This window comes from Trematomus bernacchii, unplaced genomic scaffold, assembly GCF_902827165.1.
Source record: "Trematomus bernacchii unplaced genomic scaffold, fTreBer1.1, whole genome shotgun sequence".
Taxonomy (NCBI): Eukaryota; Metazoa; Chordata; class Actinopteri; order Perciformes; family Nototheniidae; genus Trematomus; species Trematomus bernacchii.
The window spans coordinates 247,114-267,500 of record NW_022987642.1 but is presented as its reverse complement, the minus strand read 5'-3'; the positions used below and the strand labels follow the sequence as shown (position 1 = coordinate 267,500).

Genomic DNA, 20,387 nt, shown 5'->3' with positions numbered 1-20,387 from the left:
CTTCCAGTAAACCCAGAGCGTTTTGGAGGTGTTACCGGAGTTTAAAGCTGTCAAAAGGTGTCTGTTTTTATAGTTTTAGGACCAGAACCAGGTTTGAGTTATTGGTACCTGTTGAGCAGGAAGGTGTTGTCGGAGCAGGTCAGGGCCTCCAGCAGGATCTTCTTCTCTGAAACGGCGCTGGTTGAGTGGAACTTCATCCAGATAAACTCCCAGACGTCCTCGTCCATCAGGCTGACCCCGGTGCAGTACACAATGTCCCTGATGTTGGGAGGAATCCTGCAAATACACACAACCAGCCATTAGACGGACAAAATATGCAACAAAAAGACACAAATAAGTGAAGTTTGTGTCCCATTGTAGTGATGCAATAAGTGTGTGAGGATGTTTCAGAGACAGGGAGTGAGAGTTAGAGTGGACCAGGAGAGGTAATGAAGTAAAAACCCAGATAAGACACGTCCACAGGATTAAGCAGGACTCTCTGTGGAAGCTAAATAAGTCATTCTGATTCCATTAGGGAGCGGCTTTAAAACTCCCCTTACTTCACCTCTGGATTCACTGAGGGAAAACACAATTAAAGTCACTTTTGGCACCAACTGGAACTCCAAAAAGTCCCCAAAACACCAATGGCCTGTGGACGTATGGCTTGGAAGAATGCGATGTGACTTTTCTGGACATTGTTTAATCTTTAGTATTATTCTTTCCTGGTTTTAAAAGCTACACTACTGTAAAATGATAAAAGGATGTTCTACACTAACAATGCCCCAGCTGGACACATCAAATAAAAAGGGTGAACATACATTTCCTCACACTATAATGACATTGTGTGTGTGTGTGTGTGTGTGTACTTGACCTAAATTGTCAGTAAAGCACAGCTAAAAACCTTCATCACAATACAGTGAGCTCAGCTGGCAGCAACAATGCTATACTGAACACTGTGTGTGTGTGTGTGTGTGTGTGTGTGTGTGTGTGTGTAAGCAGGGTGTGTGTGTATTCTGAGCGACTGCAGAGTGAGTGATGCAGGGACAATTACACCATTCACCGACCTGGGAAATCATTTCAGAGATGCTCCACTTAAGTGCAAGCTTCAACACACACACACACACACACACACACACACACACACACACACACACACACACACACACACACACACACACACACACACACACACACACACACACACACACACACACACACACACACACACACACACACACACACACACACACACACACACACACACACACACACACACACACACACACGTTAAAGTCCTTCTTGACGGCGTCTCCCAAACACTTAAGTGTGTGTGTGTGTGTGTATGAATATTTGTGTGTTTAACGAGATAACATCGGCTATAAACTTCTCCCAGTTATTTATCATGTACAATATTAAGTACTACTGTGTGTACTACTACCACTGTGTGTACTTCTACTACTGTGTGTACTACTACCACTGTGTGTACTTCTACTACTAAGGATATTACTACTCCTAGTACTGTTACTACTTCTAGTACTGCTAGTATTTCTATTTTATTACCAGTAAAGACTTTTTTACCCTGCAGAACAAACAGAGAACCTCCAGATGGCTTTGATCCCATTAACTAACAGTGTGTGTGTGTGTGTGTGTGTGTGTGTGTGTGTGTGTGTGTGTGTGTGTGTGTGTGTGTGTGTGTGTGTGTGTGTGTGTGTGTGTGTGTGTGTGGGTGTGTGTGTTTAACAGTCTGTGGAGAGTGTTTTATGTCCTACAGCTCTATCTTTCTCCTGAAATATCTCTGCCTCCCACTCCATTCTTCATCTGCATCAAACTCCCGTCCTGACAGTGAACGCACCGTCTGAGTGATAAAGCACTGAAGCCCCGACAGAGGGACGTAATAAAAGAGCCTATTAAAATATATTTAAAAAATATATATTTATTTAAAAAAATGACACAATGAATATAAAACATTTAAAAAAAAGTAAATTAATTAGAATAAAATTATAAATATTAATAATACATGTAAATTAAATGGGTGTAGCTGAATAAAAAATGCTGAAGACAAATACTAATACTAAATATATATGTTTGTATTTGATTAATTATATATATATATATATATATATAACAAATAGCAGTGGGAGTGGAAGCAGGAGGCTGTGGTGGGTTTGGGGTCAAAGGCCACGGTGAACAGGTGAGTTTTTTTTAAAGATGACAGGTGTGTGTGTGTGAGCAGTTTGAATTAAAAGTGGAAGCAGGGTGTTGTCCTAAAAACAGGTGGAAATGAGCTAAACACTGCTGTATAATAACTATACAGGACATGATGAGTAAATGTACTTAATAAACCTGGACTCAGGGAGAATAAGTTAAAGGGGTCTATTTAGGTCCCTGAACCCCCCACCAGGTTAATCCCTGAGATTTAGAAACCCTCTCTGTATTCCCCGTGTGTTGGGTTCACTGAGAGCCGGTGGGACAACATTAATATTCCTCACGGATGTTAACTATTATCCGAGCTCTGCAGTAATTACTCTCTTTGTTCCGGATGGAAATTTACCCTGAGTGATTTTCCAGCAGGTGCTGCGAGAAGGGGGGGGGGGGGTGTTACATATCAGAGGGACAGCTCTCTGATACTCTCTCAATGCTATACAATTAAAACGTATTTATGTGTTAACCCAGGGGGGTCAAACTCAAATACACAGTGGGCCAAAATAAAAAAATGGGTACTAGTCGAGGGCCGGACTGGTTCAATGTTTATTGCAGAACTTATATTGAACTGAACTTATTGCACATATTAAACCTGGAACTAACAAAGCTTAAATGATTGCCTATAAAAACAACATGAAACATTAAATAATCAGTTGCATTCATTTCTTATGGCTCCATCTGCAGATTTTCCAGAGTCATTTCTTATGATTACATTTTTCCACAGGCCAACAACAGCTTCAACAAAACTATTCCCCTCAAAGAACAAACCAAACATGCCCTGTTGACGTGAGAGAAAAAGTGCAGAAGGAAACATGTGAACTCAGGTTGCTGCTGTGATGCTAGCTCAGATACTTGGCATCTCATCTTGGGTGCAAGTTCATCAATGTTTGGGGTCAGGCTCTGAGCTGAGGAGACCCTCAGGATGGAGTGAAGGTGTGCGTGCAATATACCGGCGGGCCAGATCTAATAGTAATTAGAAATGACCCTGCGGGCTGAAATTAAATCCACCAAGGGCCTGATTTGGCCCCCGGGCCTTGAGTTTGACACGTGTGCTCTAATGGATCCAACTCAGGGATGAACAATTAAAAGAAAAAAGTAGAATACAAATATGCATTAAAAGTTCAAATTAAACATCGCAGACAAATATATACATATAAAAATAAGAAGTTAAGAAAAAATATAAGTAAAGTAAACATCTTCAATAAAAAATTAAGATAAATATTATATTAAAATAAGAATTTGAGAAAAAAAGGCAAAATTATTACAATAAAAAAGATGCCTTAAAAAGTAAAAATTAAACAAAACAGATACAAAATAATATATAAAAATAAGTAGTTAGGTGAAATGGTACAATCAAATAAAAAGTAAAGTAAAAAATGCAAAAAACGGAAAAAGTAAATAAAACAAAATGAAATATGACTTTCAACATGAGTCTGTGCTCCCTCTCAGAGACTCAGGGTGTTTCTCAATGTCGAGGACGCTTCCTTGGTAGGACATGTCTTCCGAGTCACTTCCTTCAGAAGCGAGGCAAGAATCCTTCCTAGCCTCGGAAAACGAAGAATTGTGGAACAGGCTAACAGGCTAACAGGTGTGCGTCATATGAGAGGCCCCGCCTTAAATGGAGCGCGATTTCCGCCAAAGATTTGGGAAATTGGTCCGTGCGCAAAGCATTGTGGGGATTTTAAGACTCGATGACGTAGCATCCTTATGGCTCTGGAGCATCCTTCCTCGACATTGGGAAACACCCTCAGTGTTTCCGGCGTCTGAAGTGTTTCTGTTTAATTCAGATATTTTTAATTTCTCCCCCCCCGCTGCCCTGAACACAGCAGCAGCGTCTGTCTCTGTTTAATCTGTCTCTGTTTAATCTGTCTCTGAAATCTAATCCCGATCATCTCGTTAAAGAACCGCCGGGAGAGACGAGCGCATAAAGAGAAAATAAAACACATTGATTAGAGAGGGAACGGCTCCTCGCTCACTCTCTCAGGTTAATTGAAAGAACGTCACATGGGAACGCCGGGACATGTTTCTGCACTCAGATAAAAACATTAGAAATAACATATTACATTTAGAATAAGGGTTTATTGTTTGTTTGGAGATGCAGCCTTCAAATCACTTATCATTTAAGTTCATTTGTATTACTTTAAAGAGCCCCTATTCTGCTTTTTGGGGGGTTGTCCCTTTCCTCTAGTGTTTTCTGTGCATGTAAAGGGTTAAATCACAAAGTTCCGGAACACGGTGACATCACTACAGAACACTCGCGCTCTTATTGGCTAGCGCTCCAACACATTGTAGGTGATATAATAGGCTAAAGGGGCGGGACATCTCTAAGCTGGTTGACCAATCACAACAGAGCCGGCCAGCTAACCAATCAGAGCAGACTGGGCTCTGGTTTCAGACAGAGGGTGAAAAGAGGTGCTGCAGCACAGGCAGTAGGAGCTTTTTGAACATTAAAGCATGGAGTGTGTGTGTGTGTGTGTGTGTGTGTGTGTGCGTGCGTGTGTGTGCGTGTGTGTGTTTGTGTGATTGTGTGTGTGCGTGTGTGTGCGTGTGTTACCTGTTCTTGTTGCTGGAGATCCAGTCAGAGATGTAAGTGACAGCCTGACGGTGGCACTGTTTGTTCCCGAAGCTACATGCTAACATGATTAGCTCCCTCTGTAGCTCCCTGTGGAGGAAAAGGAGGAAAAGAAGGAATTAAACGCCATTTTTGGGGTTTTGAACGTCAACCAATTTGATTTAAATACATAAATATGAGCTTTAACATTAAAATAAGTTGGAGTTTATTCTGTCCAAGTATGTGTGAGGTAGACATAGAGACTATTTGCAATGAAAGCTACCGGATTTAATTGAATGAATATAAGCTCCATCATTTGCACAAGTCGTGCCGCAGTGATGGATAAGTGAAGGTCTTTTTAAAAGTACACACGTTATATACAGATCTATATGCAAGAGCATGAAGCGGCTGTATCCTGAGAGCCCTGAAGTGTGGCTGTGGGATTAGTCTCATATAGGTGTGTGTGAGTGTGTGTGTGTGTGTGTGTGTGTGTGTGTGTGTGTGTGTGTGTGTGTGTGTGTGTGTGTGTGCGTGTGTGTGTGTGTGTGTGTGTGTGTGCGTGTGTGTGTGTGTGTGTGTGTGTGTGCGTGTGTGTGTGTGTGTGTGCGTGTGTGTGTGTGTGTGTTTCAAGGCTTTATTGTCATGTGCACAGCAGCTACAGTGTAGATATGTCTATGAACAACTGAAGTCTCAGGCTCCTCCATCAGAGCAACATGAATATATATATAGGACCTAAAACAAAGAAAACAGATGAAATAGTGCAAGAGAATGTTTTGAGATGTGCAAGTAAATAGAAATAAAATAGTGCAAGAAGAGTAAATGGAATATGATAAATTAGATAGATAATTAGCAAAATGCAAACAGATGAATGTTTATGTGTGTGTGTCGTACTCAGTCTGGTAGGACGCCTGCAGAACGTTGCCTTCACTGCCGGGAACGTTAGTCGGCCAACCCATACGATGATACCGAGCCGCAACCTGCTTCAACACGTAGTCCTGTTATAAAACACACACACACACACACACACACACACACACACACACACACACACACACACACACACACACACACACACACACACACACACACACACACACACACACACACACACACACACACACACACACACACACACACACACACACACGGTTAATTAACGTTGTACGAATCTTGGATTTTTTTTTTTTAATAATGGCACCTTAAAAAAAGGAGAGTAGCTCTACTCTTCTCATTGTACCTGTATAATGACAATAAAGCATTATATTCTATTCTAATTGACTTGTTGCCATGGTAATTGATTGAGGTGTTTACGCTGAACAGGCTGTACTCGTCGGTGCGGTCCAGCAGCTTGTCGAGCTGATAGAGAGCCCGGCTGGCAGAGTGCCACGGCAGGAAGGAAGGCTCCTCCGGCAGGTAGCCAATCAGCTGCAAGGGAACGCCCTGAGGGAGGTACCCCGCCCTGAGAGAGAGAGAGAGAGAGGGGGGGGGGGGGAGGGAGAGAGAGAGAGAGAGAGAGAGAGGGGGAGAGAGAGAGAGGGAGGAGTTAACAATGCCAGCAATTTGAACCTGTACTGAAACAATTATTCCCGAAACTCAATAGTAAGCATCCTCAAATATTTAAAAATGAAAATCTCAAAATATTACTCGGGGGATATAAAGAGAGCTGAATTCTCGCTGGACAGTTTGTCTCTGCCTGCCACAGTTTGAGGGAACACCCGGTCTCACATCGCATATATACAGAGCTTTAGCAATACTGTATGTTACTGTGGTCATGCTTAGATATCCACCTTTTGCCCTTTGACGTTATCAGCCGTATGTTGCTGTTACCAGTTTGTGACCGGGCAACTCTCGGTCACAAATGGTTTATTGTTGTGGGTACACTGGAACACTTCCTTCTTGGGGTTTGTGGACTCCAAGGTGTGAAATCTTCGAGGCCATAAGCGTCAGACGCAAGTGATTCAGTGTTCCCAGCTGTTTAGTCTATCTCCCCAAATATGTTGATTACTCTCTCTGAACTAGTTAAAAGGTCTATCAGAGAGAGGCTCTTCAGAATTGACGTGGCAACTCTCCCGTGAAGTCAGAACCTCTGACTCCTGACTTGTTTTGTGAATTCTCCGGCCGAAGCTCCTAAATAAACCATCAGTGTTTGACATCAAAGCTCCAGCTCTCCCCGTGTCTCCTTCCTGAGTCGGTGACTCCTCCTGCATTGCTACACAGAAGTCTCCCCCACAATGATAATAAAGCTATTGAATTGAATTGAATTGAATTGAAAAAACAAAGAAAACGCGTTCATTTGAAATGTCATTTTCTTGTAAAAAAAGGAAACATAAATTCCAATGAAAGAAAAAACGTTTTTTCAGAAACATGCACGTTGATTCCTCGAGAGGAAAACCGGATCAGTCCTTAAAAAAAACTCCTTAATTCCTGGTAAAGTAAACATGGTTTTTGGAAAAACTTAAAGTGGACCTATCATGCTATATTTGAATAATATAGTGTAGGACCATACCTATATAAGGCATATTTATACTTTTTTTTTTCAAAATACCAAACAGATCATGCATTTTAGCCATGCCTCATTTCGCTCAATTTGACATTTTTTAGCTCTGTTTTAGCAAGGGCAGATTCAGTGAGAACAGCACCATCTACTGGCCTGGCATATGTACTACAGCGTCTCCAGCGCTTTCGAACGGCAATGGCCGTGGCTGTCTCCTCCTGATTGGTGGAGTTGGCCCAATAGCCGTAGCGCCACCGTCCTGACGTCAGGACAGTGTTCAAATCTGGATCAGTTTTTATCAGATCCGTTGCAGCCCCTTTTTTAGAGATTTGGGTATGGAGGAAAATAGAGAGGGTTGTGTTTTCTGACACTTGGTGAGTTCCCTGGAACACCGGGGACACATATTCATGTAGAAAAGACGTACAAAAGTGCATTTTGCATGATAGGTCCCCTTTAAGAAAATAAAACACGTTAATTCCTGGTAAAAGCAAAACAAGTCAATTCACAAAACGCTTAACTTGCTTGGAAAGAGAACACGTTCAATCAAGAACAGGCTAATTTCTTGGAAAGAAAACATGCTTATTTGAAACCAAAGTAAACAAAGAATCTGAACTGAAATCACCAGAAAAGCAGTGACGTGTGCAAAAACATGTTTTAGTTTGACTTCACCATAAGGAAAGATAGGAAACAGGAGGGTATGTATGCAACTGATGAACATCGATCACTAGATGTAAGGGCAGAGAAGGAGAAGGACCTTTACAGAAAACATGACGTCTGAAATTAGAAAACACGACGTCTGAAATTAGAAAACACATCGGACTCGTTCACACTGAGCTGCTGCTCCACTATCTCATCCTTTTCTCCGCCTTCATTTTGAGTCTCGTAAACAGGACGTTTTTTCTCCTCTGCAAACTGGATGGATTATGGAAATGTGTGTTCTGGAGGCCAGGTGCATGATGGGAATGCAGATGAGTGTGTGGAGGCTGGATTATGGAAATATGACGGAGTCTTATCTCGGACAGATTAACTCTCTCTCTCTCAACCTGTGAATTAAAATAACACTCCGTTAAATATTGTCCCGGTAAAATACCACGGCCGCCGCTCACTTTGATTGACAGCTCTTCAGTAAAGGTCACTTCCTGTCGGGTGTGAAATAATAAAACCCCTCTGCGGTCATTCCTTATCACTTTCACTTCCAATAATCAGAATGGAAACCAATGAAACTGCCTCCACTTCCTGCCTCGTTAATATTCATACGATGTGGGAGGGGCTGAAGGTCGCCATGGTGAATGTTAACGAATGCACTCGTTAGTATTCACGATGTAACCCGGGCGACGGCGGTGGCATTTAGAGGCCGAGTTTGTCTTATTGTGACTGTAGTTTATTAACACACACACACACACACACACACACACACACACACACACACACACACACACACACACACACACACACACACACACACACACACACACACACACACACACACAATAAGGGTCTTTAATTCAGAGAGAGAAGCAGAGAACTAAGAAGTTATAGATTTTCAATTTTCCCTCTCATTTACAATGTGTGTGTGTGTGTGTGTGTGTGTGGTGTGTGTGTGTGGTGTGTGTGTGTGTGTCTCTCTTTCCCAGCTTTGTCGTCTTAACGAGCTCATTACCTCGTTAACGTCGTTAAAGGCCAGTTAATTGTTTGTCCATTAGCAAGGCTCAGTGGAGAGGTAACGAGGGACTGCTGCGGACACACACACACATGCACTCTCACACACACACATGAACTCACACACACACATACACACATGAACTCACACACACAGAAGACACACACACACAGAAAGAGAAAGGCGACATCCATCACTGTTTAAGAGTACACTCAAAGAGACAGCCATTTAATACTGCTTAACTGCAGCTTAACTAGCTTCACACACACACACGATCACACACACACATGAACACACACACACGATCACACACACAATTAGCTTTACAGTGCCCATTCTTTAGCCAATCAAATGCCAGCAGAAGACGACACAGCATTATTAATATAAGTTCAGAGAAATATTCCTTAATCGCTGTAATCAGTTTAATAAAAGGCAAACCGCCCATTACATCTCTATCAGTGATCATCAGCATAGATCTGAGATGTGATGGCCTGATTGTACTCCGTTGGCCCAGTAGGTCGTTATCGTCCATTGTAAAGATGAAGGAGAGTGAAGGGAAGCTCACAATTGTTAACTGACTCCTGATTGGTGGAAGAGAACTCTAGCTCCAAAGCCCAGCCAACCCCAGTGTCTGCATAAAGAGGAGGGAGGGAAATCAATAGATAATATATGATTTGTTTCTGAATCCTGATGTTTACCCAACATGTGGACCGCTTACCCAACATGTGGACCGTTTATCCAACATGTTGACCGTTTATCCAACATGTTGACCTTTTACCCAACATGTGGACCGTTTACCCAACATGTGGACCGTTTATCCAACATGTTGACCGTCTATCCAACATGTTGACCTTTTACCCAACATGTGGACCGTTTACCCAACATGTTGACCTTTTACCCAACATGTGGACCTTTTACCCAACATGTGGACCGTTTACCCAACATGTGGACCGTTTATCCAACATGTTGACCTTTTACCCAACATGTGGACCGTTTACCCAACATGTGGACCGTTTACCCAACATGTGGACCGTTTACCCAACATGTGGACCGTTTATCCAACATGTTGACCTTTTACCCAACATGTTGACCGTTTACCCAACATGTTGACCGTTTATCCAACATGTTGACCTTTTACCCAACATGTTGACCTTTTACCCAACATGTGGACCGTTTACCCAACATGTGGACCGTTTATCCAACATGTTGACCTTTTACCCAACATGTGGACCGTTTATCCAACATGTTGACCGTTTATCCAACATGTTGACCTTTTACCCAACATGTGGACCGTTTACCCAACATGTGGACCGTTTACCCAACATGTGGACCGTCTATCCAACATGTTGACCTTTTACCCAACATGTGGACCGTTTACCCAACATGTTGACCTTTTACCCAACATGTGGACCTTTTACCCAACATGTGGACCGTTTATCCAACATGTGGACCGTTTATCCAACATGTGGACCTTTTACCCAACATGTGGACCGTTTACCCAACATGTGGACCGTTTACCTTTTACCCAACATGTGGACCGTTTACCCAACATGTTGACCTTTTACCCAACATGTGGACCTTTTACCCAACATGTGGACCGTCTATCCAACATGTGGACCGTCTACCCAACATGTGGACCGTCTACCCAACATGTGGACCTTTTACCCAACATGTGGACCGTCTATCCAACATGTTGACCTTTTACCCAACATGTGGACCGTTTACCCAACATGTTGACCGTTTACCCAACATGTTGACCGTCTACCCAACATGTGGACCGTTTACCCAACATGTGGACCGTCTATCCAACATGTTGACCGTCTATCCAACATGTGGACCTTTTACCCAACATGTGGACCGTCTACCCAACATGTGGACCGTCTACCCAACATGTGGACCGTCTATCCAACATGTGGACCGTCTACCCAACATGTGGACCGTCTACCCAACATGTGGACCGTCTACCCAACATGTGGACCGTCTACCCAACATGTGGACCGTCTACCCAACATGTGGACCGTCTACCCAACATGTGGACCGTTTATCCAACATGTGGACCGTTTACCCAACATGTGGACCGTTTATCCAACATGTTGACCTTTTACCCAACATGTGGACCGTTTACCCAACATGTGGACCGTTTACCCAACATGTGGACCGTTTATCCAACATGTGGACCGTTTACCCAACATGTGGACCGTTTATCCAACATGTTGACCTTTTACCCAACATGTGGACCGTTTATCCAACATGTGGACCTTTTACCCAACATGTGGACCGTTTACCCAACATGTGGACCGTCTACCCAACATGTGGACCGTCTATCCAACATGTGGACCGTCTACCCAACATGTGGACCGTCTACCCAACATGTGGACCGTCTATCCAACATGTGGACCTTTTACCCAACATGTGGACCGTTTATCCAACATGTGGACCGTCTACCCAACATGTGGACCGTCTACCCAACATGTGGACCGTTTACCCAACATGTGGACCGTTTACCCAACATGTGGACCGTCTACCCAACATGTTGACCTTTTACCCAACATGTGGACCGTTTATCCAACATGTGGACCGTTTACCCAACATGTGGACCGTTTACCCAACATGTGGACCGTTTATCCAACATGTTGACCTTTTACCCAACATGTGGACCGTTTATCCAACATGTGGACCGTCTATCCAACATGTGGACCTTTTACCCAACATGTTGACCGTTTACCCAACATGTGGACCGTTTATCCAACATGTTGACCTTTTACCCAACATGTTGACCGTTTACCCAACATGTGGACCGTTTACCCAACATGTGGACCTTTTACCCAACATGTGGACCGTTTACCCAACATGTGGACCGTTTATCCAACATGTTGACCGTTTATCCAACATGTGGACCGTCTACCCAACATGTGGACCGTCTACCCAACATGTTGACCGTTTACCCAACATGTGGACCGTTTATCCAACATGTTGACCTTTTACCCAACATGTGGACCGTCTACCCAACATGTTGACCGTTTACCCAACATGTGGACCGTTTATCCAACATGTGGACCGTCTACCCAACATGTGGACTGTTTACCCAACATGTGGACCGTTTATCCAACATGTGGACCGTTTATCCAACATGTTGACCTTTTACCCAACATGTGGACCGTTTATCCAACATGTGGACCGTCTACCCAACATGTGGACCGTCTACCCAACATGTTGACCGTTTACCCAACATGTGGACCGTTTACCCAACATGTGGACCGTTTATCCAACATGTGGACCGTTTATCCAACATGTTGACCGTTACCCAACATGTGGACCGTCTACCCAACATGTGGACCGTTTACCCAACATGTGGACCGTTTACCCAACATGTGGACCGTTTACCCAACATGTTGACTGATTTTCTTTGAATTCTGACTTTTTTTCTTTGAATTCTGACTTAATTTCTTTGAATTCTGACTTTTCTTCTTTGAATTCTGACTTTTTTCCCCCGGAATTAAGATTTGTTTCTCATAATTGTGACTTTAATCTTCTTGGAATTCTGACTTTACTCTCCAAACTCTGACTTTTTAGCCAACATTTTGACTGTTTTCTCATAATTCTGACTTTAATCTAAGAACTTATATGGAGACCGCCGTTTGTCTCTTGTGTTCAGTCAAATACAACTTATTTTTAAAGGTAAATTCTTGTAATTTCGACAACTTTGCCCTCATCATCTCTCTGATCTACTCCAAGGACCCCATAAACCCCCGAAGACGAGCTCAAACACAATTTCATCTCGCCTCCAGCGTGGCGTAGTTTCTCTCCCTCTCTGACAGATGTGGCTGAGGTAAGAAGAGCCTCTTCTGCTGTCAGGGTGAATATTAATCTCTAGATCTGTTTCTCTTTCTGTACAGATAGAAAACCTCCTGACACACACACACACACACACACACACACACACACACACACACACACACACACACACACACACACACACACACACACACACACACACACACACACACACACACACACACACACACACACACACACACACACACACACACACACACACACACACACACACAGAGAGAGAATGCCATGGCAGTCGTGTCTAGCTGTTGCTCATTCAACATGACAGAGCACAGATGGCAGAGCGGGGGAGAAACGGGGGGAAGAAGCAGAGACGGAGGAGGATTGAGTTATGGACTTGGTGTCAGAGTAGATTTTGGTTACAGGGCTCAGAAAGCTCCGGGCTGAGAGCATCAGGATGAAGAACGACACTCTCCTCCTCCTCTTCCCTGTCTCGCTCTCTAATTCATCTCAGAGTTTCTGCCTGCTTCTGAATTTCTTTTTTTCCTAAAGTACTCTGAATGCATCGGTCACCTCGCAGAGCCAGATGTCATCCTGACGTTTCTACCAGTGAGAGTCGCTAAAAAATATCTTTACAACATCCTGCGCTGAAACACACACTCTACATATTCTATCTACATGTATATAGACTTTCTGCACTACTTTGTATTTTGTTATATATGTTGCATTGTTGGGAGATTTTTTATTTTTTTTTTTAATTCTCTTATTGTCATTTCACAGTACAGGTACTATGTAACGAAATTGTTCCTCTGCATTTGACCCATCCTAGTGTTAGGAGCAGTGTGCTGCCGTGGACGGCGCCCGGGGAGCAGTGTAGGGAACGGTGCCTTGCTCAGGGACACCTCGGTAGCACTTGGTCTTGCCGGGACTCGAACTGGTGACCTTCCAGTTGCCAAGCCAAGTCCCTATCGACTTCGCCACCGAATGTCATCTAATCTACTCTGTAGCTTTGTGCACATGACACTAAAACCTTTCAATCTTCAATCTTGATCTCTTGGGTGCACAAAATGCAAAGCGAAGTGATTAATCTGGGTTTTAAACTTCCTGAAGCTACACGAGGTCAGGTGGCAGTGTCCGACACACATTTCCAAAACCCTGGAATGCTAGATGCAGTTTAATTCCTCTTGAAAATGTGGATTTATTAAACAACAAACTCCGGTAGACTTTCCCGGAAAAACGAATTCATGCGAAATCCAAATATCACTATTGTGATCAGGCAATCGTCAAAGATCAGGTGACAAAACAACGCGCTAATAATGTCCAAAATATGTAAGACAATGGGCCAAATGTGACTATAAATAATAAATAATGTGACTAATAATGTGGTCTTCTGCCATCTAACACACAATTGTCTCGTTCATTTAAAGCCTTGCTCATCACAGGTGGAGGCTGACGTCACTCAATCACATAAAAAGTGTTTGTTTTCAAAACACAATTATATAAATATTAAATATAGTATTTCATACATCAACGCAGTAACTCTAATATATCTGTCAGATATTTTTATCCTAAATCAAAAAGCTGTTCCAATGCAATGGGTTGCACGAAAACCGATGATTACCTTCTTCCAAGACTTTGTTTTGCATGAAGGAAAGTTCCCTTCATCTAATTTGCAAATACGTTCCCATTACAGTCCATTGTGTCTCACTTCCATTAATATTCTGTTTGAGAAGGACTCAAAAATGCAACAACTGCAAAGCCAGAAGAGTTAGACTTTGAAACCAAACTAAATATCCCTTCCTAAATCTTCAGTGACAAAATCTTGCAGAACTTTTAAGATTAGGCAAAGCAGATGGATTAGAAAACAATGGCGTCTGAAAGAACTTTATTCAGTACTTTTGCATAAATTAGACGTTTGAACGGCTGAGATCAAATTCAAAAAGCATCAGAAGATGATCTGCAGAGTTTCACGGTTGTTTAGAGAATGACTGACAATAAACAATCAGCAAATAAAGTTTTGTTATCTCGCTTTTGCTCCATTTGTCTCTGACTCTTTCTCTGTCTATTTCCTTTGCTTGTTCAGAAAGACAGTCTTTTTTCTACCATCGAGCTGGAAAATATAATGTCTGAACGTCAATAAGTGTGACAAGAAAAGACCACCAATCGTCCTGATATTAATACTCGTTCTAATACTGCTTATTTGGTACGTTTTGAAGACAGGTTGAGTTGTTCGACAAGGTAATCTTGCAAAGAAACTAAAAGTTAACACGTCGACTTAGTTCCTGAAAACAAAAGCCCTGATCTGGGAACAAAAGTGAAATAATATTTACTCTGAACATCTCAAAAACAAAATATTTCCTTCTCCAAATGTCAAAAAATCTACCCGAGTGGATCAAAGCGCAGAGGACATTGTTCTGTCTTTCCAAATAAGATTTATTTACTTTTGGGTATTTTTAAGAAGGTTCTGTGTACTTCCCTGCTCCTCAGAGGACAATCCCTTTACAGGCCTTTTATCTGTTAACCTTAATTCATCCCATTGAAAGAAGGTGACACAAGTAACATTTGAAAGTCCTAAAGATATTCTTAGTCCTAGAAACCACTGCAGGAACCATTGGAGGAAGGTTTTAGACAAACAACCTAGAAAAAGACAATTAAAAACCCGAAAACAAAATGAGTGAATTTGACATTTTCTGTAGTTTCGTCACAGCTCTTGTCCCCTCTGGTGTTATTCTTCTGCTTCCCTAACCCTACACCAAAGGTAGCGTCTGAATAAATAGTCCTGATGTACTGCCTTGGCTGTGCAATGATAGATTTGCTCAACATGCACATCTATTGGGAGGAAGCGAAGAAAAGGATGCAAGGCTACCGTGTTAATCCTCCAGCTGCACTTATCTGTGGAGGAGGACTCACCCCCAGCCAGAGCCCCATCCCAAAGCCACAGTGTGTGTGTGTGTGTGTGTGTGTGTGTGTGTGTGTGTGTGTGTGTGTGTGTGTGTGTGAATGTAAACAGTGTGCATGAGACTCCATAGGTCTTAGCTTAACTCAGACACAGGATATAAAGCTCTGTATGTGCAGCTGACTCGGAGAAACTTCATGCAACAACTCTTCGAGTCTGCAGCTAGAATCCACTTCAAGACACTCGTAAAGATGGACTTTTATTAATCCCTCGTGGGGAAATTGTTTCTGGTATTATTCTGGTTATAGACTTGTATTCAAAATGACTAACAGTAAGTGCAATAAACCATGAAGATACAACCTCAGAACAACAAGGAAAATACAGATATATTGGCTTCAAATGAGCCAAACCAATGTAAGAGCTTAAAATGGGCTAAACCAATATCAGGACTGCAGGAAGTCCACACATCTTCTGTTTCGACTGCATTTTGTCCAATAATGAAAACTATTCTCACTGCCTTACGTAACACTTAGAAATGTTTGGTTGATTTGAAGCCATTGCAGCAGCACTTACAATGGTTAGGCTTAATACAAGGTAATGTACCTGCTGTATTCCGGTTGCTTTAGCGTTTGTATCCTCATGGTTGAAGTAAGTCTCTTTGGATCAAATCATCAGTGAAGAATATAATGCTGGTGTAACAGATGATGAGAACACTGAAATATATCAGTTCATCTCAAATATTCAGACATATTCAGCCCGTTCTGCTCAACAAAAGACGATCCTTATTTCAAAACAAACACAAACAGACACAGACACAGAGGGCTGTATTATCCCTGTGTCCAAATGTCTTACAGGCTGAGTGATGGATGAGCTTTCCAGACAGAAAGGACTGGAAACAGAGATCATTTGTCCACCACTTCCTCCTGTCTGTTCCCCCGAGTGTCAGTCTGTGAGGAGGGGATTGTAAACCAGACTGAAACAATATTTTTTCTGGTAAAAGGATGACTCACCTCGCCAGGTTGAAGGCATCATCAATAAGTCCTGCCCTGTTTCCAACGGAGATGATCTGAGAAAGAGACAGAGAAGAGAGTGACACACAAAGAGAGGCTGTCATGAAGTCAAACTGAGAAATAACACACAAAGAGAGAAGCAATACGGTCATCTTTAAATCAATATTGTGAGTCAAGCTGTTGGTTTCTTTGATATGTAGCCGTGAAATAAGCGGGACAATGTGGGTCATTAATGAAAACCAGAGGGGGGAAGTAGTGGAGTACAAATACTTTGTTACTGTACTTAAATACATGTTTCTGGTATCAGTACTTTACTCCACTACTTATTTTACTGACAACTTTTTACTTTGACTTCTTACATTTTGAACCCAAATACCTGTACTTTCTACTTCTTACATGTTGAACCCAAATACCTGTACTTTCTACTTCTTACATGTTGAACCCAAATACCTGTACTTTCTACTTCTTACATGTTGAACACAAATACCTGTACTTTCTACTTCTTACATGTTGAACACAAATACCTGTACTTTCTACTTCTTACATGTTGAACACAAATACCTGTACTTTCTACTTCTTACACTTTGAACCCAAATACCTGTACTTTCTACTTCTTACATGTTGAACACAAATACCTGTACTTTCTACTTCTTACATGTTGAACACAAATACCTGTACTTTCTACTTCTTACATTTTGAACACAAATACCTGTACTTTCTACTTCTTACATGTTGAACACAAATACCTGTACTTTCTACTTCTTACACTTTGAACTCAAATACCTGTACTTTCTACTTCTTACATGTTGAACACAAATACCTGTACTTTCTACTTCTTACATGTTGAACACAAATACCTGTACTTTCTACTTCTTACATGTTGAACACAAATACCTGTACTTTCTACTTCTCACATGTTGAACACAAATACCTGTACTTTCTACTTCTTACATGTTGAACACAAATACCTGTACTTTCTACTTCTTACATGTTGAACACAAATACCTGTACTTTCTACTTCTTACATGTTGAACACAAATACCTGTACTTTCTACTTCTTACATGTTGAACACAAATACCTGTACTTTCTACTTCTTACATGTTGAACACAAATACCTGTACTTTCTACTTCTCACATGTTGAACACAAATACCTGTACTTTCTACTTCTTACATGTTGAACACAAATACCTGTACTTTCTACTTCTTACATGTTGAACACAAATACCTGTACTTTCTACTTCTTACATGTTGAACCCAAATACCTGTACTTTCTACTTCTCACATGTTGAACCCAAATACCTGTACTTTCTACTTCTTACATGTTTAACCCAAATACCTGTACTTTCTACTTCTTACATGTTGAACCCAAATACCTGTACTTTCTACTTCTCACATTTCCCAAACAGCTGGTTCCTTTAGTTTGAATGTGTGTTTGGTGGCGTGATCATTATTATTTAGAGTCATTGCGTGCGTATTGATTTGAACACGATCCGTGTATCCATCATTTCCTGGTCTTCTCTAAAGAAGAGGGACCAATGAAAACGTTGTCATGTTGCCGTTGTTCAGCATGGAAACATTCATTAGCTAACAATGACATTATTGTTCTATTAATATAAAGGGAGGTCAGGTACTCTTTAAAACAGCTGCTAGTTATGGGTACTTTTACTGAAGTACATTTCAAAGCCTCTTTACTTTGACTTGAGTAAAGAAGTTTAGTCAGTACTTCTACTTTGACCAGAGTATTTTTAAACACGAGTATCTGTACTTCTACTTGAGTAAAGGGTGTGTGTACTTTTGCCATCTCTGATGAAAATACAACACCTTCATTATCCCCTATATCCCTTACGGTTAGAATCCAGTTATAATGGGATCTGATGTTAAACATATTGCGGTAAAACAAAGACATACTTCAGGGTTGTTGTGTAATTGCTGAATCAGCAGTTTCCAGTTTGCCAGGTCGTAGTTCACGCGGAAGTATCCGGTCTGGTTGATGTTTCCTAGCAACCAGGTGCTGTCGTCCATCTGACCAATCCTGTGGGTTTCTGAGACAACAATACAAACATTACATCAGTAGGAATTAAACAGCAGTGGTTTGACCAAAGATGTAAGACACTAAGGTTAAACGTTGTTGACACCCTGTTTGCAGACGAAACCACGCTGTTGGATAGAGGTCATTGCAGTAACACATTAATGTTGTTATGTTTCGCATATTCTTTTGTCACCAGAAGTTGAGATAACAAGTCGAGACTGTAGTCTTATCACTGGGTTCCCTCGTTATAGCTTTTAAGTTAGTATTTGTCTTGGCTCTGAATAATTTGGACAATCCTCAAAGAAAAGTCAATCTTTTATGAGTGTTTTGAAACTATTTTTCTTTTGCATAACTTAGACGTTTGAACGGCTGAACAGTGGAGAGAGAATTCAAAAAGCATCAGAAGTTGATCTGCAGAGTTTCACGGTTATTTAGAGAATTACTGACAATAAACAATCAGCAAATAAAGTTTTGTTATCTTGCTTTTGCTCCATTAGTCTCTGACTCTCTAACTTTCTCTGTCTATTTCCTTTGCTTGTTCACACAGACAGTCTTTTGTCTACCAACTAGCTGGCAAATATAACGTCTGAACATTAAGAAATGTTACAAGAAAAGACCACCAATCGTCCTGATATTAATACTCGTTCTAATACCGCTCATTTTGTACGTTTTGAAGACAGGTTGAGTTGTTGACCAAGTCATGACAAAGAAACTAAAAGTTAACATCCCCCTTCCCCCCCCCCCCACTCCCCGGGCGCTGTACAATAGCTGCCCACTGCTCCTAGTTCTAGACTCCTGGTGCTAGGATGGGTTAAATGCAGGGAACAAATGTCACTGTGTGTGCTGCATGCTCTGCATGTGAGACCATTACAGAGGGGTTCATCCCTCCCAATTCTATTCTATTCTAAATGTCAAATCAGAGACAGAACGATAATTGTATTCACCAAAGAGAAAAGGGTGTATTTTCAAGAGATAAAGAGCTAACACAGAACCAGTGCAGTATAACTGGTTTAATTTCTTAATAACAGAAGCTTTAATCTCCTTAAAGTGGACCTATCATGCTATATTTGAATAATATAGTGTAGGACCATACCTATATAAGGCATATTTATACTTTTTTTTTTTCAAAATACCAAACAGATCATGCATTTTAGCCATGCCTCATTTTGCTCAATTTGACATTTTTTAGCACTGTTTTAGCAAGGGCAGGTTCAGTGAGAACAGCACCACCTAGAGGCCTGGCATATGTACTACAGCTACTACTATGGCCGTGGCTGTCTCCTCCTGATTGGTGGAGTTGGCCCAATAGCCGTAGCGCCACCGTCCTGACGTCAGGACAGTGTTCAAATCTGGATCAGTTTTTATCAGATCCGTTGCAGCCCCTTTTTTAGAGATTTGGGTATGGAGGAAAATAGAGAGGGTTGTGTTTTCTGACACTTGGTGAGTTCCCTGGAACACCGGGGACACATATTCATGTATACAAGACGTACACAAGTGCATTTTGCATGATAGGTCCCCTTTAAATATGACTACAAATGGCCTTACCGGACACCCCCCTTCCCCCCTCATCAGAAGCAGAACAAGCTTTATTTCACAAATACAGAACCACCGTGTGTTTTACCCTCCAATAAACAGAACCACACTTTGCTTTATCCACAAAAAACAAAAGCAGAACGAGGTCTGGTTCGAAATACCAAATCCAAGGAGGGTTTCTTCTCCATAAAACAGAAGCAGAATGTGTCTCGCACTCCACAGGAATACAGAAAGAG

The 20,387-nt window shown here is 41.7% G+C and overlaps 1 protein-coding gene across 1 annotated transcript in view; it reads right to left on the bottom strand.

Moving 5' to 3' along the window:
* LOC117485200 (thyrotropin-releasing hormone-degrading ectoenzyme-like) overlaps positions 1 to 20,387 on the bottom strand; it is a 178,938-nt gene that overhangs the window by 12,041 nt on the left and 146,510 nt on the right. The window contains exons 12-17 of the mRNA XM_034133737.1: positions 18,498 to 18,631; positions 16,588 to 16,643; positions 6,044 to 6,191; positions 5,624 to 5,727; positions 4,736 to 4,843; positions 109 to 276 (exon numbers count right to left, since the gene is read on the bottom strand). Coding sequence (XP_033989628.1) covers positions 109 to 276; positions 4,736 to 4,843; positions 5,624 to 5,727; positions 6,044 to 6,191; positions 16,588 to 16,643; positions 18,498 to 18,631 — 718 coding nt within the window. The remainder of the gene's footprint in view (positions 1 to 108; positions 277 to 4,735; positions 4,844 to 5,623; positions 5,728 to 6,043; positions 6,192 to 16,587; positions 16,644 to 18,497; positions 18,632 to 20,387) is intronic.